Source organism: Perognathus longimembris, chromosome 28, assembly GCF_023159225.1.
Source record: "Perognathus longimembris pacificus isolate PPM17 chromosome 28, ASM2315922v1, whole genome shotgun sequence".
Classification (NCBI taxonomy): domain Eukaryota; kingdom Metazoa; phylum Chordata; class Mammalia; order Rodentia; family Heteromyidae; genus Perognathus; species Perognathus longimembris.
In genome coordinates this window covers 61307202-61328503 of record NC_063188.1, presented here as the reverse complement: position 1 = coordinate 61328503, position 21302 = coordinate 61307202, and the positions used below count along the sequence as shown (strand labels likewise).

The 21302-nt window shown below is 37.4% G+C and overlaps 1 protein-coding gene across 1 annotated transcript in view; it reads right to left on the bottom strand.

Annotated features, from left to right (window-relative positions):
- Positions 1 to 21302, bottom strand: part of Tex11 (testis expressed 11) — a 237579-nt gene that overhangs the window by 207430 nt on the left and 8847 nt on the right. Inside the window, 3 exon segments of the mRNA XM_048335370.1 lie at positions 6095 to 6174; positions 11083 to 11167; positions 20237 to 20358. Coding sequence (XP_048191327.1) covers positions 6095 to 6174; positions 11083 to 11167; positions 20237 to 20358 — 287 coding nt within the window.

Below are 21302 nucleotides of genomic sequence, written 5' to 3'. Positions count from 1 at the left end.
TAATAGGAAGATCATGCTCAAGGCTAGCTTGGGTATAAAAAAGACTTAAAGCAAAAAAGGCTGGGGATGTGATTCAAGAAGAAAAGGCAATGCCTAGCACGAACTGCTAGCCCCAAAATTCCAATGTCAATTTTCCCAGAAATAGAAAAGTCAATCATAATATTCATATGGAAGCCCAAAATACACCATGAGCCAAAGCAATCCTGAGCAAAAGTAGCAATGCTGGAGATATCACAATACCTGTTCTTAGAACTATACTACAATAGGCCAGGCACCAGTGGCTCACATCTGTAATCCTAGTTACTCAGGAGGCTGAAATCTGAGGATCACAGTTCAAAGCCAGCCCAGGCAAGAAAGTCCCCAAGACTCTTAATTCCAATTAATCACCAGAAAACTGAAAGTGGGGCTGTGGCTCAAAGTGGTAGAGTGCTAACCTTGAGCAAAGAAACTCAAGGACAGTGCCCAGGCCCTGAGTTCAAGCCCTATAATCAACAACAAAAAAAAATACTGTACTACAAAGCAAGTTTTTTTTTTTTTTGGCCAGTCCTGGGCCTTGAACTCAGGGCCTGAGCACTGTCCCTGGCTTCTTCCCGCTCAAGGCTAGCACTCTGCCACTTGAGCCACAGCGCCGCTTCTGGCCGTTTTCTGTATATGTGGTGCTGGGGAATCGAACCTAGGGCCTCATGTATCCGAGGCAGGCACTCTTGCCACTAGGCTATATCCCCAGCCCCGCAAGTTTTTTTTTTAAATAGCATAATTCTGGCACAAAAATAGAAGCACAAACTGTGTGTTGTATCTATTTCATGAGAAGCATAGTCTGTGTGTCTAATGGAATTGAAGAGAACCTGCAGAAATAAGCCCACTCAGAATAGCCATTATTTCCTTGACAACAGTGTCAGAAACATACATTGGAAAAAAGACAATGCCTTAACAAATAGTGTTCACAAAACTAAGTATCCCTGTGAAGAAGAGGCAATTTAGGCACTTTTCTCTCTGCACAAAAAAAGAAAAGACAATTCAAAAAAGATCAAAGTATTTAATATAAAACTTTCAAGCTACTACAGGAAGCCATAGGGAAAACATTTCAAGATACAAGCATAAACAGCTTTCTGAATAAAACTTCTATAGCTCAGTAAAAATGAGAAGGAATTGGCAAATAGGATTGCAGCAAATAAAAAGTTTTTACACATCAAGAATACAATTATCCAGGGCTGGGGATATGGCCTCGTGGCAAGAGTGCCTGCCTCATATACATGAGGCCCTGGGTTCGATTCCCCAGCACCACATATACAGAAAATGGCCAGAAGTGGCGCTGTGGCTCAAGTGGCAGAGTGCTAGCCTTGAGCAAAAAGAAGCCAGGGACAGTGCTCAGGCCCTGAGTCCAAGCCCCAGGACTGGCAAAAAAAAAAAAAAAAAGAATACAATTATCCAAATGAAGAAAAAAATCTACAGAATGGGAGAAAATCTTTAATACCTGTTCACCAGACAAGGGACTAGTTAGAATATATAAAGAACTAAAAAGAAAAGTAAACACTCAGAAGAAACAATCCAATTAATAGATGGGCAAATGAATTCGACAGACAGTTCACAAAATGGCCAATAAATACATGAATATCAGTGTCCATATCCATAAAGAAAATGCTAATCAAAACTACACTGAGATTCTATCTCATCTCAATCAGAATGGCAATCATCAAAAAATATGCTGGCCAGAATATGAGGAAAAAGGAACTCATATACACCTTTGGTGGTAATATAAATAAGTGCAGGCAGTATTCTAAATCAGTAGAGAGCTTCTTGAAAAAAACTAATAAAAGTTAAATTATCATATGATCCTACTCCTGGGAATATATTTAAAGGACGTAGTCTGCATACAGTAGAGACATCTGTACCACCATGTTTGTAGCAGTATTATTCAAAATAGCCAAGCTATGTGCCTATCACCTGTTGAGTGATTAATAAAATGTGGTATATATGCATAATGGAGTATTATTCAGCCATAAGGAACAATGACTTACATTGTTAACAGGAAAATGGATGGAACTAGAAATCATCATGTAAGTAAAATAAACCAAACTGAGAAAGATACATATGGCATATTCTATCTCATATACAGAATCTTGACCTTAGAGGGGATAAAAAAAGAATGACACAAATGTAAAATGGAGAAGGGATTACTTGGAGTGGCATTCAGTGGTAGGAGGGTAATGGAGGAATGATTTAAGTACTTCACATACATGTATGAAAATTGAATGACATCCATTAAAGAGTCTTATAAAAAGGAGAAGAGGATAAAAAAAAAGTAATAGATGCAGCAAATTTAATCAAAGTATATTGTAGATATATATGGAAATCACAATAAAACCTCATTGTACAATATATATGTACATAGAATATGTATGTATAAATTTTCCAAACATGTCTATATGTGGGTAACCAAATTAATGAGGAAAACCAAAACTACCAAAGGGCATTACATGCAACAAACAATACCTGAGAAAATAGAATTAAGCAAATAGCAGACAGAAGAAAAATAAAATTATTTAAATAGTCACAGTCAATAATGTAGTCCTTGTAGGTTTCATTGTTTGAAACCAAAAGGGCAAAGTGACAGAAGCTGAAAGACTGAAGGGGAAGAATAGTAGAATGATAAAGGTATCAATATCCCCACAAAGTAGATCATAGATATAGTATCCAATACGTATGAACATATAAGTTTAAATACATTATCTAAGAATTTGTTCTTAGTGGTAGTTTCTCTATTTTTTTCAATGCATGGTCTTGTGATTGATAAGCATACATTCTACCATTTAGTTGCACTCCAGAACAATTATTAACATGGCACGAGTTAACAATCATTCTATTTAAGTGATGCATAAGTAGAGAACTCATTGTACTATCTTATCTGATTTTTGTGTATGGTAGATCTTTACCATAACAAAATACCATTTTTGAGTTGTGGGCTATAAGTCAGTGCTTATCTAGCATGTTCAAAGCCCTGGCTTGGGATATGTATTATGTAATATATATATACACACACACACACACACACACATATATATATATACACACATATATGTATGATGTATTAGAACCTTGGGAAAATGTTTTCCCACAAAATATTGATTGCCTTTAGGGAGGAATGCAGCAGCACTTTATCACTTCATACTTTTCTGAACAATTTTAATTGTATATGAAACATACATATGTATTATTTACAGTAAATTACTTTTTCTTCTATGCTGGGGATCAAATGCAGGGTCTCAAGCACACTTAGCAAGCACTGTTATCACTGAGCTAGACCCCCAAACCTAAGTTATTTTTTTAATTAATAGCAATGAAAGATGAGGATTTTGGAATTCTAGACATGATTTAACAGCTTGCTTCAAATTGACCTTCCCACTGAAAATCATTTTTATAAAACTGGACAAAATATAATTGCTTAAAGGCATAAGAATGGCTACCATGTTTGGAAGAAGGGAAACACAAAAGATGAACCCCATATTCATCCCAGCTTTATCATATCATACATGACATACAATTTATCAGGTGGTCATCATAGAAACCAATAGCAATTACATGGACAAATATTATTACTGGTATACTTACCTTCTCATTTTATACTTTATAAAACACTTCTCAAAAATAAACCTCATTTATCCAGGTGCTGGTAGTTCATGACTATAATCCTAGCTATTCAGAGAGAGCTAAGAGCTGAGGGTAGCAATTCAAAACCAGCCCTGACAGGAAAGTCTGTGAGACTCATCTCCAATTAGCCACCAAAAAACCAGAAGTGGCACTATGGCTCCAAGTGGTAGAGCCCTACCCTTGAGCAAAACAGCTCAGGGACAGGGCCTAGGCCCAACAACTGGAAAAAAAACTGTGAAATTTAATACTCTAATGTAGTTATTATTTTTATTTTACAAATGAAAAAAATAATCTTCCAAAGTTACATAGCTAGTAAGTCATAGGGCAATTCAAACCCAGGTAAGGCTTCAGGATCCAAATCCTATACTTAGCTGGGTACACATGCCTGTAGTTCATCTACCGGCTGACACAGGTAATCAACTAAGACCAGCCTGAGAAATATAGCAAGACTTTATCTCAAAATAAATAAAATAAGCCAAGGATAGTGGTGCACATCTGAATCTTAATGCTAACGAAGCAGAGGCCAAGAAGATTGTTGAGTTTTAGGTAAGCCTAGGTATTATAATTTAAATAAGAAAGATTCCAGGCAGGTGCCAGTGTCTAACATCTACAGTCCTAGCTACTCAGGAGACTGAGATCTAAGGATCTCCCTTTGAATCCAACTTGGGCAGGTAAAGTCCATGAGACTCGTATCTCCAATTAGCCAACATGAAGTAGAGGTGTGACAGCTTTACGTAAAATCACTAAGGGAGAGCACAAAACCCTGAGTTTAAACCCCAGAATGAGCACAGGAAAAAAAAAAGGAAGGAAGGGAGAGGGAGAAGGAAAGGGAGGGAAGAAGAATGGTTCCACATTTTCATTAGAAAATTTTTTCTTTTTGTTTTCTGAGACAGCATCTTGCTATATATTCCAGGCTAACATGAAACATAGTATGTAGCCCAGGCTGGCCTCGAACTCACAGTCCTCTTGGCTTCAGTCTCCAACATGTTTAGATTACTGAAGTGTTACCATCATGTCCAGGTTAGAAATTATTTTTTTTGAAATTAGCATTTATTTACAATTTGAGAAGATTTTGTGATTATTTCCATACATATACACAGTACACGTGATCAAACTGACCCCCTCTACTACATTCCTATTTTTCCTCTCCCACTTGTCCCCTTTCACAATGTATCTGGTGCATTTCTTGTGTGTGTATGTGTGTGAACATACTACATACATAAAGTTCTTTGATCCTCTTCACCCTCAGTATCCATCCTTTCTCCCTTTTCTTTTCCCCTTCCACTGATCCCCTCCTAGACAGTCTCCATTTTACGTCCATATCCCATTACCATTACTATTATCATCATCATTTTAGAACTATACTCCACAAATAGGTAAAGAACATGTAATATTTAGCTTTGTGAATTTGATTTATCTCATTCAACATGATTTCCAGAACCATACATGTTCCTGAAAATAAATGAATTTCTATTTTTCCTTTTTCTCTTTTTTTGTGCTGGTCCTGAGGCTTAAACTCGGGACCTGGGCACTGTCCCTGAGCTACTCTGGCTCAAAGGCTAGGCTCTACCACTTGAGCCACAGCGCCACTTCCAGCCTCTTCCTACAGAGGAGTTACAGTTACATACTTAAGGTAATGAGTACATTTCTTGTCCAACATTGTTACCCCTTCCTTCCGGCCTTTTCCAAGTAGTGTGTTGGAGATAAGAATCTCACACACTTTTCCACACAGGCTGGCTTTGAACCTCAATCTTCAGATCTCAGCCTCACAAATGGTTAGTATTACAGGTGTGAACCACCAGCACCCAGCTCCTGAATTTCATTTTTTTTTTTTTTTGGCCAGTCCTGGGCCTTGGACTCGGGGCCTGAGCACTGTCCCTGGCTTCCTTTTTTGCTCAAGGCTAGCACTCTGCCACTTGAGCCACAGAGCCACTTCTGGCCGTTTTCTGTATATGTGGTGCCCAGGGCCTCATGTATACGAGGCAAGCTCTCTTGCCACTAGGCCATATCCCCAGCCCCCTGAATTTCATTTTTAAGGCTGAGTAGTATTCCATGATATGAGTGAGTATGTGTGTGTGTCTGTCTGTCTGTCTGTCTCTCTGTGTGTCTGTGTATACATACCTACATACTAGTTTTTCTTCATCCATTCAGTGATTGAGAAATTCCTTTAAGGCAAAATGATAACATTCCCTTGGGAAGAAAACTGCTACTCTATAAAGTTAGAGGTGATAAAAGCAAAAAGTAATTCATAAATTCAGGCTTATATATTCAATAATATTTTACTGAACAACTATAATAAGAATAATAGTACCAATGAGATCTTTATACTAATGATACAAACACAGCACTATTGGTTAAACCCCTGTCCAGTTTTACACTAATTCCATTCATTTTCATAAGAGTAACAACTACCTCAATCATTTGGACTTTCTCAATTAGGACTTACCAAAATCTGTCTCTGAACAGTTGTTTCTGAAGCCACTGAGGTATCACACATACAAATCAACTTGCAAGCAATATGACACACTGCAAAAGAGTAATTAGACATTCATTAAACTCAAAATATTCCTTCTCCTTTCATGTATAACTATAAAGAGAAAAGATGAGTAAAGTGAAGCCAGGGAAGTGGAGGTGAGGTTCAAGTGATAGAATACTACCCATGAGCAAAACAGCCAAGTGAGAGCACAATGGCCTGAGTTCTAGACACAGTACTGGCACACAAAAAAGAAAAAAAAAGCCAGACTTCCAGCCAAACATGTGGGTGGGGTTTCTTTTTTGCAATGCTGAAACATCAAATTAATCATTTGCTTAATAGTCCAGAGACATACAGTAACCTTTCACCTATTGTGGGAGTTACATTCTAGAGACTCCTGCGATACATGAAAATCTTCCAAGTAGCAATAAATGAACCATGATACAGCGAAGGATGACTGTATATAATTCTGTTTTTAATTTCTTTGTATATTAAATCCCAGGATTCAAGAAAGATATCTTATGATACATGATACACTTCTATATATCCAGGCAAATAAAAGAATTATTCTAAATAGAATTGGAACTTACAGCTACTCAAAATGTGACAAAATCTCCGAACATAAATATAACTTTTACTTTCTTTCTCCTAAAGTGTGAAACTTTTTGAATACTTCTTTTCCTACATGGCATAACAGTTTTTAAAAGTATAATTTGGACAAAAGTAAAATTTGGAAAATATATTTTATGTTTTATTTTTCCCTCAAAATAGCTAAGCCTGAATAATTGCACCCTCCTGATTTTGGTGACTTGTTTCAACATAAAAACAAGTTTTTATTTTTTTTTAATTTTTATTATCAAATTGTTGTACATAGAGGTTAGTTTCATACGTTAGGCATTGGATACATTTCTTGTAGTTTGTTACATCATCCCTCATTCCCCCACCCTCCTCCACCTTTCCCTTTCCACCCATGAGGTGTTCAGTTCACTTATACCAAACAGTTCTGCAAATATTGCTTTTGTAGTTGTTTGTCTTTTTTTACCCTGTGTCTCTCGATTTTGGTATTCCCTTTCAGTTTCCTAGTTCTAATACCAGTATAGATGGTTTCCAATATACTCAGATAAGATTACAGAGATAGTGTAGATACAACCACAGGAAGGTGATACAAGAACATCATCAATAGTAGAAGCTACAGATACACATGGGATGTTGAAAGTAGTTACAACTGTGATATAACAATCATTTCCATAACATGGAATTCATTTCACTTAGCATCATCTTGTGTGATCACAAGGGTATAGCTATTGGGCTCTTGTGATCCTCTGCTGTGACTGCCTAAACCTGTGCTAATTATTCCCAATAAGGGAGACCATAGAGTCCATGTTTCTTTGGGTCTGGCTCACTTCACTTAGTATAATTTTTTCCAAGTCCTTCCATTTCCTTACAAATGGGGCAATGTCATTCTTTCTGATAGAGGCATAAAATTCCCTTGTGTATATGTACCATATTTTACTGATCCATTCGTCTACTGAGGGGCATCTGGGTTGGTTCCAGATTCTAGCTATGACAAATTGCACTGCGATGGACATTGTTGTGTTGGTGGCTTTACTGTGATTTTGTTTGTGGTTTTTTTGGATAGATACCCAAAATTGGGCTTGCTGGGTCATAGGGGAGTTCTATATTTAGCCTTCTGAGGAATCTCCATACTGCTTGCCATAGTGGCTGAACCAGTTTACATTCCCACCAACAGTGAAGTAGGGTTCCCTTTTGGCCACATCCCCTCCAACAATTGTTATTGTTAGTGTTCTTGATATATGACATTCTTACTGTGGTGAGATGGAATCTCAATGTTGTTTTGATTTGCATTTCTTTTATAGCCAGTGATGTAGAGCAATTTTTCATATGTCTCTTGGCCATTCTCATTTCTTCATCAGAGAAGTCTCTTTGTAAGTCTTTAGCCCACTTGATGAGGGGGCTATTGGTTCTTCCAGTTTTGTTTTGGAGGAATGTAATTTTTTTAGTTCTGCATATATTTTAGATATGAGGCCTTTGTCCGTTGAATGGCCGGTAAAGACCTTCTCCCAGTCTGTGGGCTTTCTGTTTATTTTGTGAGATATGTCTTTTGCCCTGCAGAAGCTCTGCAATTTGATGCAGTCCCATTTGTCCAACCTTTCTTTGATTTGTAGCCTTTCTTGGTCTTTGTTAAGGAAGTTCCGTCCTGCACCAAGGAGCCCACGTGTTTCTCCTACTCCTTCCTTTAGTGTTTTCAGGTTGTCTGTTTTGATTTCGAGGTCTTTAATCCATTTGGAATTGATTTTGGTGCAGGGTGATATATAAGGATCTAGTTTTAGTTTGTTGCATGTGTTGAACCAGAAAAACTCCAAGTTTTTAAACACAACTTCACATATAATTGAACCAGTCTTTATTATGTTAGACTTTGCCAGCTATTCTATCTATGCTCATGACATTTCTAATACTCCCTTATAAAATATTTGCAGAACCTCTCTGTACATCAGTTTTATAATAAAAACTTAAAAAAAATAAAAAATAAAAAAAAATATTTGCAGAACTAAAAGTACAGTGTAACTGAAGTGGTCCATTATGAAATATAAAATTTATTCATCTAAACTACTAACAAAGTTAATTTTTTCTGTAAAACTATTTTGGTAAAAATAATTTTCTAATCAGGTATTTAGACTGATATGAATTTGAAGTTTTGAAAAATTTTTGAAACATTTCTTTTTTTGTCAAAGTTTACTAATTTTTAGTAATCAATCTCAAGGACACAGTATTGCAATCATTTCTCCTTAACCCTTCTACTTTCTTGCTATTCAACTTATCTCCCAAACCCTCTGAAATAAATCCATTTTGCATCTACTATATCCCTGATACTTGAGTTAAGAATTGATGCATTTAAATACTACAGAAATACTGAGTTTCTCTTACAGATAAATCCTTACAGTTCCTTCCAGGTAACTATAGGATTTAAGGGTCCTTCCTTGGGAGCAATGATATCAACACTTAAAAAGAGAATGTTAGCCAGGTGCCAGTGGGTCATGCCTGTAATTCTAGCCACTCAGGAGAATGAGATCTAAGGATCACAGTTCAAAGCCATCCCAGGCTGGAAAGCTCAGGGACAGCACTCAGGCCCTGAGCTCAAGCCCCAAGACCAGCACAAAAAAGAGAAAATGTTTTTAAACATCTTAATGAAAAAGTAAACCCTAAAACAAAGTGTACTATTGTTTGTAGTAACCACTAACTTAACTTATACCTACACTGAACTGGTATAGCTGCATTTATATTCACAAATATAAATACTTAGTGGTAAATTTTATTTTCTGCCTAGAGAAAATAGTCACTTGTTTTTTGTTTGTTTTTGTTTTTTGCCAGTCCTGGGCCTTGGACTCAGGCCCTGAGCACTGTCCCTGGCTTCTTTTTGCTCAAGGCTAGCACTCTGCCACTTGAGCCACAGCGCCACTTCTGGCCATTTTCTATATATGTGGTACTGGGGAATTGAACCCAGGGCTTCATGTATATGAGGCAACACTCTTGCCACTAGGCCATATTCCCAGCCCCTAGTCACTTGTTTTTACAAGGTCAAGCAAGCCAGGGATTCACCCTTTGTTTTGTTGCCATTATATTAGGGTAATACACATTCCTAAATGTATTTGCTGTCACTATCCTGAATGAAAAGCAGTAACTGTCATCACACTAGACTTTGCTCATTTACCTAAAGCGTTAGAACTTTGCCAAACAATGGACGACATTCTAAGTATCCAAAAGGATGAGAGGTTTGGGGGTTTTATTATTCCCATTTTTTTATTTTTTTGCTCTAGCCAGTAAAATTTCTGCAGTTTTTCTTAGAAACTTACCCAATAGTTAATGAGCTCATGAGGAAGGTATTCTTTTTAAAAGTTAAGTCCCTCATGTGACAATATGTTTCATTTTCTTGTCAGTGATGAGAGAAAGCTACCATTTGTTAGTTCTGCAGAATTCTGAAGATTTTGACAATTTCTTCTCCACAAGAAATAATCCATGTTCATTCACATTTCTTCCAGATCTCATACTCCCATTCTTTTTTATTTTTGCCAGTCCTGGGCTTGAACTCAGGGCCTGAGCACTGTCCCTGGCTTCTTCTTGCTCAAGGCTAGCACTTTACCACTTTTCTATGTAGGCGATGCTAAGGAATCGAACCCAGGGCTTTATGTATACAAGGCAAGCACTCTACCTCTAGGCTATATTCCCAGCACCTCATAATCCAATTCTTTAATCACATCTATTGCTCACCTCTAGACTACATTTCTGTGATGATTTTAAAACGTGTGTTAGTAAGGACCTAGCTTATGAAAAATCATAAAACTGAGGGAGGCTATTTGCTTAAGAAACAAATGGTATGGATCGTTTTGCTTGATTATCTTTTAACAAATTTCCATTAAGGACTGGACAAAAATTATTCAAATGGGGGCTGGGAATGTGGCCTAGTGGCAAGAGTGCTTGCCTCTTATACATGAAACCCTGGGTTCGATTCTTCAGCACCACATATATAGAAAACGGCCAAAAGTGGTGGTGTGGCTTAAGTGGCACAGTACTAGCCTTGAGCAAAAAGAAGCCAGGGACAGTGCGGAGGCCCTGAGTGCAAGCCCAGGACTGGCCAAAAAAAATACATTCAAATGGCAGAAACACTACTTAATGTATATGTATATTAAAAAACATTCCTCACATGAATGAAGAGGAAAATGGTGGGGATGCAAACAAGAATTCAATGTAAATACTACAAAATTAAGAAGAGTGAAAGAACAGGTAGTTAGGGGAGGGATGGATGTGAATGCTAAACATGGTAACACTGATCAAGATGCATTGTTTTCATAAACTGCTTTATTAAATGGCAATTTCTTTGTGCAACTATTTTAAGATAATTAGTAAAAACATTCCCCCAAAAGAATCATGAAATGTATACATACGTTTAGCTATTTGCTCATCGTTCATATACAATTCTACTTTGTTGGTAATTGCCCAGTTCCACAGGTTAACTGCCATTTCTTCAATCTGTACAAAGAGAAACATTCCTTTTTAATTAAGTTACTCTTCACCTTCAACGATATATTCCTCTGGTATGCTTTATGCTTATGTGGCTATTGTGGGTTCCTAGTCCTCAATAATCTAATATTCTATCTCTCTGCCTAAAAATTTCTCTACTATTACCAAGAATTAACTTACTGTCTCCTGAACAAAACTTGTTCTTACCTATTTATATATCTTTATTTATACTTGGTAAATACATCTCTTTGTCTTTATGTAACTGAAATTCACTTCAGTCTCACCAGAAACATCCATGATACCTTTTGCAAACACAGAAGCTTATATGGATCTTTATTCTGTACCAACCTCCCTTCTACAATGCAATGTGATTTGGGCAATGCAAAGGGTAAAACCCAGGGTCTAGAGAATGCAACCATTCTACCACTGAACTAAACACACACCCAGTCCTCTTCCTTCTTGGAATTTTTACATTGATTGTCACACAATTTTAAAAATATAATGCTTTGACTAATTCATTCTTTTTGTTTTCTGGTTTTGTTTATCTGGGGAGATTATCCTGGACTGAAACTAAGGCCTATTTTTTTAAATAATATACACGAAGAAGATTAAGACTATGTCATTTGCAAGGAAATGGATGGACCTAGAAAAAAAATCATGTTAAGTGAGGTAAGCCAAGCTCAGAGAGACAAATGGGGCATGTTTTCTCTCATATGTGGAAGCTAGATCTAAAATATTACTGAACATAATAACCTATACAGGACTCTAGGCACTCACAAACAGTCAAGACTCAAGACCCTTAAAGGAGGAACTCAAAAGTGTAACTCCTCTGAACATTAAAAATACTATTTATGGAAACAAATTCCAGGAAATGGAAACAGTTTTGTTGTTGTTGGTGGTGGTGTTTGTTTTTGCTTTGGGGTTTCTTTTCTTTTTAGAGGGGTAGAGGGGCCACAGAAATGGAGGGAGAAAGGACAAACAAATGCAATCATGCCATTCAGTATTCACTGTGTGTAAAGTAAACTATGTAACTTATGGGCAGGGACAGAAAGGAAAACTAGGGGAAAGAAAAGGAAGGGGTGAAATTGTCCCTGAAAAGAAATGTACTCATTACCTGATCTATGACATGATAACCCCTCTGTATAGCACCAAAATAATGACAATAAAATATTTTTAAATAAAATAAAATCACACCAGCTATATTGAGGAGTGGGGTTAGGAGATGGGAGGTAATGATGAAAAAAAGATGACATAGATCAAGATGCATTGTACTCACACACTGACATGTTCAATTGAAACCCCTTTGGACAACTACTTAATAAAAAAGAAAAATAGTAAAAATAAAATAATATTGTTATAATTTTTTAAAACACTAAATCCTAAAAACCAAAAATTTACCAGTGACACTAATTCCTACAGTTTTCTATGCACAAGAAAATAAGGAAGTCTTTAAATATTTAGGAATATTTACCATTAAATGATTTTAAATCTAACTAGATATAGTAGTCCCTCAAAAAGCTATAAACTGAATTTTCAAAAAAGTGTCTCACCAGATATACAAAGTACGTGAAGTTTTTATAGTGAGTCTAATGAACTACACTTAAATTCATTTAGCAAAATAACTGTCTGAGCACACACACATTTCACATACATCTTTATAGGACAGTCATTCATGTTACATCCTCCTCTTCTTCCTCTTCCTCCTCATCTTTCTGATCACCTTTTTTTGGGGGGTAACGATTTTTCACCTCCCTGTCACAGTGAGCTTTGTCACATTTTGCCATATCTTCAAACTTTCGTTTTCCTTTGCAGATACAGTCTTCCATCACTCCCAACACATCTTGCCCAATTAGCAAAACTGACTAAAGAGTCGACGTTTCCTCTTGTGTTCTTCCCTGCAGGTCCAGACTCAAGACATGTGAACACACTTTGTCCCACAGTTTATTGGTATCTCCTTTACCCATAATGGCAGACTGACCTGATGCAAGATTTTCTTCAGCCCCACAGGGCAATTGGATCCAAGAGACTCCACTTTCCCAGAACTCCCACATGAACTGGTTTCCCCAAGGCCTCTGACATGCTAAGCAATGACTCTACCTCTGAGCTACATATAGCCCCAGCCCTATTTTTAAATTATTTTAGTTCTTATTCTTGTCTCATAACTGGGTTTCATGATAATAAATAGTATGTATGTCTTATACAGCTACATAGCACTTGTAGTATCTGCCAAAATGCTAAATAAAGAATACAAATTCAAATAATAGGATTTGTTCTTTCATTATATTTTGTTCTGGGGACTGAGGCACCAAGTTTTCAAATGTTTCTTCGAGGTTTATCTTTTTATCACATTGAACCTTGTCAACTAAATACAAAACTAACGCAAGCTCACAGTATCTCAAGAAAAAAAAATGACAACACAAAATGTATAATTGGGGATAGGCTGGCTGTTTCTTTGCTTGTTTGTTTGTATTTGTGATGGTGTTGGGGCTTGAATTCAGGGCCTCGTTGCAGTCCCTTGACTACTTCCCTAGTCCTATGTTTTGTCCTTAATTCTTTTCTCCAGTGGCATCTTTTGCATCTATATTTCCATATTTTTTTTCTGAAGTGCTTCCAATTCAACACATGATTTTGTTAACATTACTGTCATTTCAATTACTATACTGGGGAATTCTCATGCCAATCTGAATCCTTCTGACATAGCATTCACAGTTGATGTAACGGTGACTTTCACATGAAGTATTATTTGATTTGTATCACTAAAAATGCATGAAATTAACAACTGACTCAAAATTTCCCAAAGGAAAAATAGTTTGCAGTATTTAAAAGGAAAAATGAACATTTAGACTAAAATAATTTAAGCTCCTTTTGGGGTGTTTTGGAAAAGTGTTCACAATATTTTTTAAATAATCCAAAATGCTCATTTTTATGTCCTAATAATTGGTCTTCAGAGACTATCCTAGGAAAATAGCCCAAAATTTATAGGAACATAATGTTTGCACTTAATAGTATTCCTTATATATTTGTAATTAGTGAAAAATGAAGAATACAAATGAACAATAATAAAGAAATGAATAGATGAATTATGATAAATCCCCTTGAAGGAATATAATTCAGACATTTAAAATAGTGGACAGTAGCCAGGCACCACTGGCTCAAGCATATAATCATACCTACTCAGGAATCTGATATTCAAGGATCACAGGTCAAAGCTAGGTCAGGTAAAAAAAAAGTCTGTAAGATTCCATCTTCAAAACAACCAACAAAATTAGGGTTGAAGGCATGACTCAAGTGGCAGAGTACCAGCCAAACAAGCAAGCCAACAGAGCAAAGATCTTGGGTTCAAACCCCAGTACTAAAAAAACTAAACAAAGGTGGGTAGGAGGAGGTGAGAATATGGAAAGGGGTAACCCACGTCAAAATGCATATTCATTAACTGCTTAGTTAAATGGCAACCCCTTTGTACAACTACTTAAGGATATCAAGGGTCTCCAATCATAGCACTCAAGAAGCTGAGGCAGGAGGTTCCAGGAAAGTTTGGGCTACTTAGAAAGAAATCATGTGTGCGTGTGTGTGTGTGTGTGTGTGTGTGTGTGTGTGTGTATATCTATCTATATCTATATCTATATCTATATCTAGATATCTATATCTATCTAGATATCTATATCTATGTATAGATATATATAGCTTGGAATATTGCTTAATGGTAGAGTGTTTGCCATTCCTCAGTGCCACATAAATGGAAAAGGCCAGAGTGGTGCTGTGGCCGATGGGAATGTGGCTTAGTGGTAGAGTGCTTGCCTAGCATGCATGAAACCCTGGGTTCAATTCCTCAGCATCACATAAACAGAAAAGGCCGGAAGTAGTGTTATGGCTCAAATGGTAGAGTGCTATCCTTGAGCAAAAGGAAGCCAGGGACAGTGATAAGGCCCTGAGTTTGAGCCCCAGGACTGGCAAAACAAAACAAGAAAAAAAAGAAGCTCAAGGACAATGCCTAGGTCCTGAGTTCATGCCCCAGGAGTGGTAAATAGAGATGGATGGATGGATGAATGATAGATAGATAGATAGATAGATAGATAGATAGATAGATAGATAGATAGATAGATAGATAGAATATGGGGAGGCAGAGGAGGAGAGAGAAAGGGAGGGAAGGAGAGGGGACAAGAGGGGATGGGATGGGAGGAAAATATCAGGGGCACAACTATATAAATCCTAGCTATTCGGGGGGCTGAAATCAATAGGACACAGGTTCCAAGCCAGTCCAGGTAGAATAGTCCAAGAGACGACATCTCTAATTAATAAGCATAAAGCTAGGCTGAAGATATGGCTCAAGTGGTAGACTACCAGCCAGTCACAAAAAGGCCAAGTAAAAGAGAAAGCCCTGAGTTCAAGCCTGAGTATTGACAGAAAAAAAACCAGAGAAAGAAATATAGCACAAAGGAACAAAATTGAATACAGAAATAAACTCACATTTATGGAAACTGATGTTTAATAAGGGTGGAAAGACAAGGCTAAATGCCTAGACTGGCTTTAAATCACAGTACCCCAATTTCCACATCCCAAGTAAATAATGTTACAAATGTGAGCCACACTTCCTGGCTGAGGTATACAATTTTTTATAAGAAAATATAATGGGAAATCTTCATGTCCTTGGGTTAGGAAAATCTTTCTAGATATGACACCTAAGAGCATAAGCAATGAAAAAATAAATTATACTAAATCCAAACTAAACCATTAGGGCTTGGATTCACTAGTGATTCACACTGGTAATCCCAACAACATGGATGGCAGAGAGCAAGAGAACTGTGGTTCAAGATCAGCCTGAACCAAAAGAAGGACTCATCTCAACAATTAAGACAGCTGTGGTGGGGTACCGCTGCAATCCAGATATGCATTAGGCCATAGGTAGGAGGGCTGTGCTCTGTAACTGACCCTAAACAAAACAAAAACCCAACCTAGTAAATAATAATCAGAAAAAATTGGGGGCATGACTCAAGTGGTAGAATACCCATCTAGCATTGAAAGGCCTAGAGTTCAAACCCGTTGTAGACACATACCAGTGACTCATGCCAGTAATCCTAGCTACTAAGAAGGTTAAGATATAAGGATCAGGGTTCAAAGTTAGGCCAGGCAAGAAAGTCCATGAGATTCTTATCACCAATTCACAAGCAAGAAGCCAGAAGTGGAGCTGTGTCTCAAGTGGTAGCACATTAGCTTTGTGCCAAAAGCTAAGGGATCATGCCTTGAGACCAAGCCCTAATGGGGGTGTCCGCGTGTGCATGCACAGGCAACACAGAGTACTGAAAAGGGAAAAGAAAGTAAATCTTAAGAGTATAACCAAAGAACTGAGGATCAATCTCCAGCACTGAACTAAAAGTAAGCTAAGCTGGGTGTCAAGTGGCTCATAACTGTCATGCTAGCTACGCAGGAGCCTAAAATTGGAGTTATCAATGTTCTAGGCTAGTCCAGGCAAAAATGTTCATGAGATAACTCCCCTCCCCCCTCACACACATCATTTCAACAGAAAAGGTAGAGTGATGGGCTCCCAAGCCTGGGCTGCAGCCCTGACCGGTCAGTTTGCTTTTCACTTCCCCAATAAATCCATCTTTTTACTTGAAAAAATAAAAAAAGAGTGATGACATATGCCTGTCATCCCAGATATGAGTGGAAGCATAGAGACAGGAAGGATCATGTCCAGGCTGGCCTGAGATGTTATCTCAAAAATAGTCAGAACAGACAAGCATGGGTGCTCATGCCTGTAATCCTACAACTCTAGAGACTGAATTCGGCAGTTTAAGGCCAGCTTGGAAAAGTCTGCAAGGTCCCTTCTCAACCAAAAGCTAGTTGCAATTGTGTGTGCCAGTCATATCAGCTATGCAGGAGGATGACATTGCAGTGTTAAAGAATCTCAGAAAAAAAAAGTTCCTGAGACTCCATTTCCACAGAAGTTCCATTTAGTGACATACATCTTTCAAACCAGCTATGGTGACAAGCATAAATAGGAAGATCTCTGCCCAAGTGTGCACCTAGGCAAAAACAAGGTCCTATCTCAAAAATAATCAGTGCAAAAAATGGACTCGGAAGTGTGGCTCAGCCTAGCATGCTTAGTAAGCATGACAATCCAAGTTAAAACTTAAGTACCAAAAAAGAAAGAAATATTGGTTGGAACATATTGCAAACATGACAAATATGGAAATGTAACAATGAAATCTCCCCTTATGTATAGTTAATAATAAGATAATGAAAAAGAGAAAAGAAACCTTTCCTGATTCAAAGGATTTGAGAAAATACTTCTGATGTGATTCATAAGGAACTTAAGTCTCGATCAAATATGTAAAGACCTTCCTACTTGTAATAAAAAGAAAAACAGCACAATTTAAAAATTAGCAGATGACTGTAACAGACAACTGTACAATAGAGAAATATAAATGGTTAATAAGCCCATGAAAAAACACTCAAAACCATTAGCTATCAAGAAACTGCAAATAAAATCTCAGTGAAATACCACCTCAAATCCATTAAAATGTCTAATATTTAAAAAATAAGCTGAGCAGCCAAGATTACAACTGTAATCCTCTCTACTCGGGAAGTTGAAATCTGAGGATCATAGTTTAAAGCCAGCACAGGTAGGAAAGACCCTGAGACTCATTTCTAACTAACCACCACAAAAAAAAAAACCACTGAAGTGGAAGTGTGCCTCAAACAGTGGAGCACTGCCTTTGAGCAAAAAATGTCATGCCCAGGCCCTGAATTCATGACTAAGTACAAACACATATATAAAATAAGCCCTTTGAAAGGTGGCTCTCACTGGTAATCCTAGCTACTCAGGAGGCTGAGATCTGAGGATCTGAGGCTCAAAGTCAACTGGAGCAGGAAACTCCACCAAACTCTAATCTCCAGTTAACCACCAAAAAGCTGGAAGTAGTGGTGTGGCTCAAGAGAGCCTTAAGCAAAAAACCTCAGTAGCAGGAAACTGGCACTTGGAAGGTATAGGGGGAGGTCAAGGTGAGGGGCTAGGCGAATGAAAAGAGGAAGGGGGTAGAAATGCAGTCACAATATTCAATTTTCATCCTATGAAATTTTAAAAAATGACTGGAGGAGTTGTGCTGAGAGGAATGGAGAAAAATGATGAAAGGGATAACATCGGTCAAGACACACTGTACTTACAAACTGATCTGTTGAACAAGTCATCCTTTTGTACAACTAAAGATAATAAAAATATAAATTAAAAAACCTTGAGCTGCACCCTTGAAATAAATAAATGCATAGGATGTAAATTATACCTAAATAAATCTAGTACATATTTTTAATTGATGCTAGGTACTAGTAGCTCACACCTATAATCCTAGCTACTTAAGAAGATGAGATCAGAGGATTGGGTTCAAGGTTAGCTCAGGCAGGAAGTCTAACAAACTCCTTCTTAAGACTTTATGTATACACACTGCATCACATTCACATACTTCTGAAAACGATAGGATGGCAATCTTGTACATGCACAGATCCCTACCCAAAATTCTACCAAGTCATATCTCATTTCCTTATGATAACCCTTCTGTCATTACCATGACTGCATTCCAAATCCTAGAAAACAAATTCTTAACCACAGTTCTCCCCTTGAGCTATCTAGCATGAGCCCACCATTCACTGTAAGGGTATAATTTATCTCACATTCTTTCTGTTAAACTAATGCCACTTAAATAGTCATAGCCTAGGTGCAACTTTAAAAAGTTTTTGGGAGGTGGGGGAGTGGGGGTGAGGGAAATGGGGGATGGGGAGGTGAGGGGGTGAGGGGGCTGGGAATTTGGCTTAGTGGTAGAGTGTTTTCCTAGCATGCATGAAGCCCTGGGTTCTATCCCTCAACACTACATACACAGAAAAAGCTGCAAGTGGCCGGAAGTGGCGCTGTGGCTCAAGAGGTAGAGTGCTAGCCTTGAGCAAAAAGAAGCCAGGGACAGTGCTCAGGCCCTGAGTTCAAGCCCAAAGACTGGCAAAAAAAAGTTTTAGCAGGGCACTATTGGTTCACATCTGTAATCCTAGCTACTCAGAAGGCTGATATCTGAGGATCCCAGTTCCAGGCCAGCCCAGATAGAGAAACTGATGAGACTTATCTCCAGTAAACCAGGAAATTTGCAAGTGGAGGTGTGGCTTAAGTGGTAGAGCACCAGCCTTGAGCAAAAGAAGCTCAGGGACAGCACCCAGGCTCTTAGTTCAAGCTCTAGGAGTGAAAAAAAGAATGAACAATTGAAAGAAAGACAAGAAAGAGAAAGGGGAGGGGGAAGGGAGGGGGAGAGAGAGGAGGGGAGGGAGAGAAGAGACAAAGAAAAAGAGAAAGAAAAAACAAAAGAGGAGAGGATAGAAAGTGAAAAAGAGAAAGAAAAGGAAGGAAGGAGAGAGGAAAGACAGAAAGAAAAAGAAAGGAAAAATAAGATGAGGGGGGAAGTAAGAGAAAGGAAGGAAAGGAAAAAGGGAGAAAAAATCAAAGGGAAAGAAAAGGAAAGAAAGGAGAGAGAGAAGAGAGAATAAAGGAAAAGAAAGAAAAGATAACTAATATTTGCCAATATTTGCCAACTACTATGTGTCTATGGCCATACATATATATAATACATAATTTTATTATTCACATTACAAGGTATTATTACCCTTTAACAAATGAGAAAACTGAAGCCTAAAAAGAGACTAAATAATAAATACAAAACTTGAGTACCCATTTTTCCTTAGTTTTTAAAACTGTTTTGCTAAATGTCTCATTTTAAAATATGAATTTATGTTTACTCATGGTACTTCTACTTACACATCACTTAAAATAAACATCATCAAAACTTGTCACAGGGGCTGGGAATATGGCCTAGTGGTAGAGTGCTTGCCTCGTATACATGAAGCCCTGGCTTCAATTCCTCAGCACCACATATATAGAAAAGGCCAGATGTGGCGCTGTGGCTCAAGTGGTAGAGTGCTAGCCTTGACTAAAAAGAAGCCAGGGGCAGTGCTCAGGCCCTCAGTTCAAGCCCCAGGACTGGCAAAAAAAAAAGCTACAGTTTAATTCCCAGCAACAAAAACACTTAAGATTAATTTTATACCAACCTGAAAATCCTGCAAATCAGCCAGAGATGCCCTGTTGATATTTGGAATGTCCATGAAGAGTTTTTCAATTGCTTCATGTATTCTAGGTACATGAGTGCATATGACAATGTTTTCAACCGTTTCTGAAAGAACAATGGGTGAAAAGGAGCTATCAACTATCACCAATGGCTAAAAGTAACAAACTGTTTTGAAACTTGCCCCAAATGCACATAGCATGAAGGAGCTCAAAAGGCTCCTTAACTGGTAAAAACTAAGAATAAAGTATCTTTTTTCTAAGGGCAGAGTACAATTTTCAAATAAACTTTGCATCCCGGTATATCACTTATTTATAACTTAGTCATTATGAAAATCTCATTCTCAGAAAATCAAATGTATTGGCCACACAAATAATAATGTTATTATAGGTAATCTTGACACTACAAATATAAACAAATACTACAAAATAGAAGCTAGCAATGCCTTCAGACCAAGAAAATATAGACATTTGTGAAGGGGCTAGAAATATACTGTATAAAACTGAAATACTTATTAATATTTGTAAGTATTAGACATTAATTTTAGCTAGATTTGAAACCTTGACTTTGTGAGAAAAAAGGCATGTCCAATTACAGATAATATTAACCATTTATTGAATCTGTACAGATTATGTCACCATTTTCTACACAGTATAAGCTCAAGATCTTCCATGTAGCTGAATTATACTAGGCCATGGAATTACTTACAATCCAGGCATGCTGTTAAACCACAACTGATGCTTTTCATATTATCAAAGTTGAGGTTTTTTTCCTGACTCATTTAACAGAAGTTTCCATAAGCTACATGTCTCTATTTTCTTTCAACATTTCTAAACATCCAAACTAGTAGGAATAGTACCATAAAAACATCTTCCAAAAGATATTTTAGCTGCTAAAACAGTGTGTGAGTGTGCGTGTGTGTATGTGTGTGTGTGAATCAAATGAAGGTCTTACATATATGCTAGGCAAGTAGCATTGAGCTACAACTTCAGATTCAACAAATAAGATTTTTAACTTGCTACAATAAACAAATTAGCTTTTTTTAATAGCAC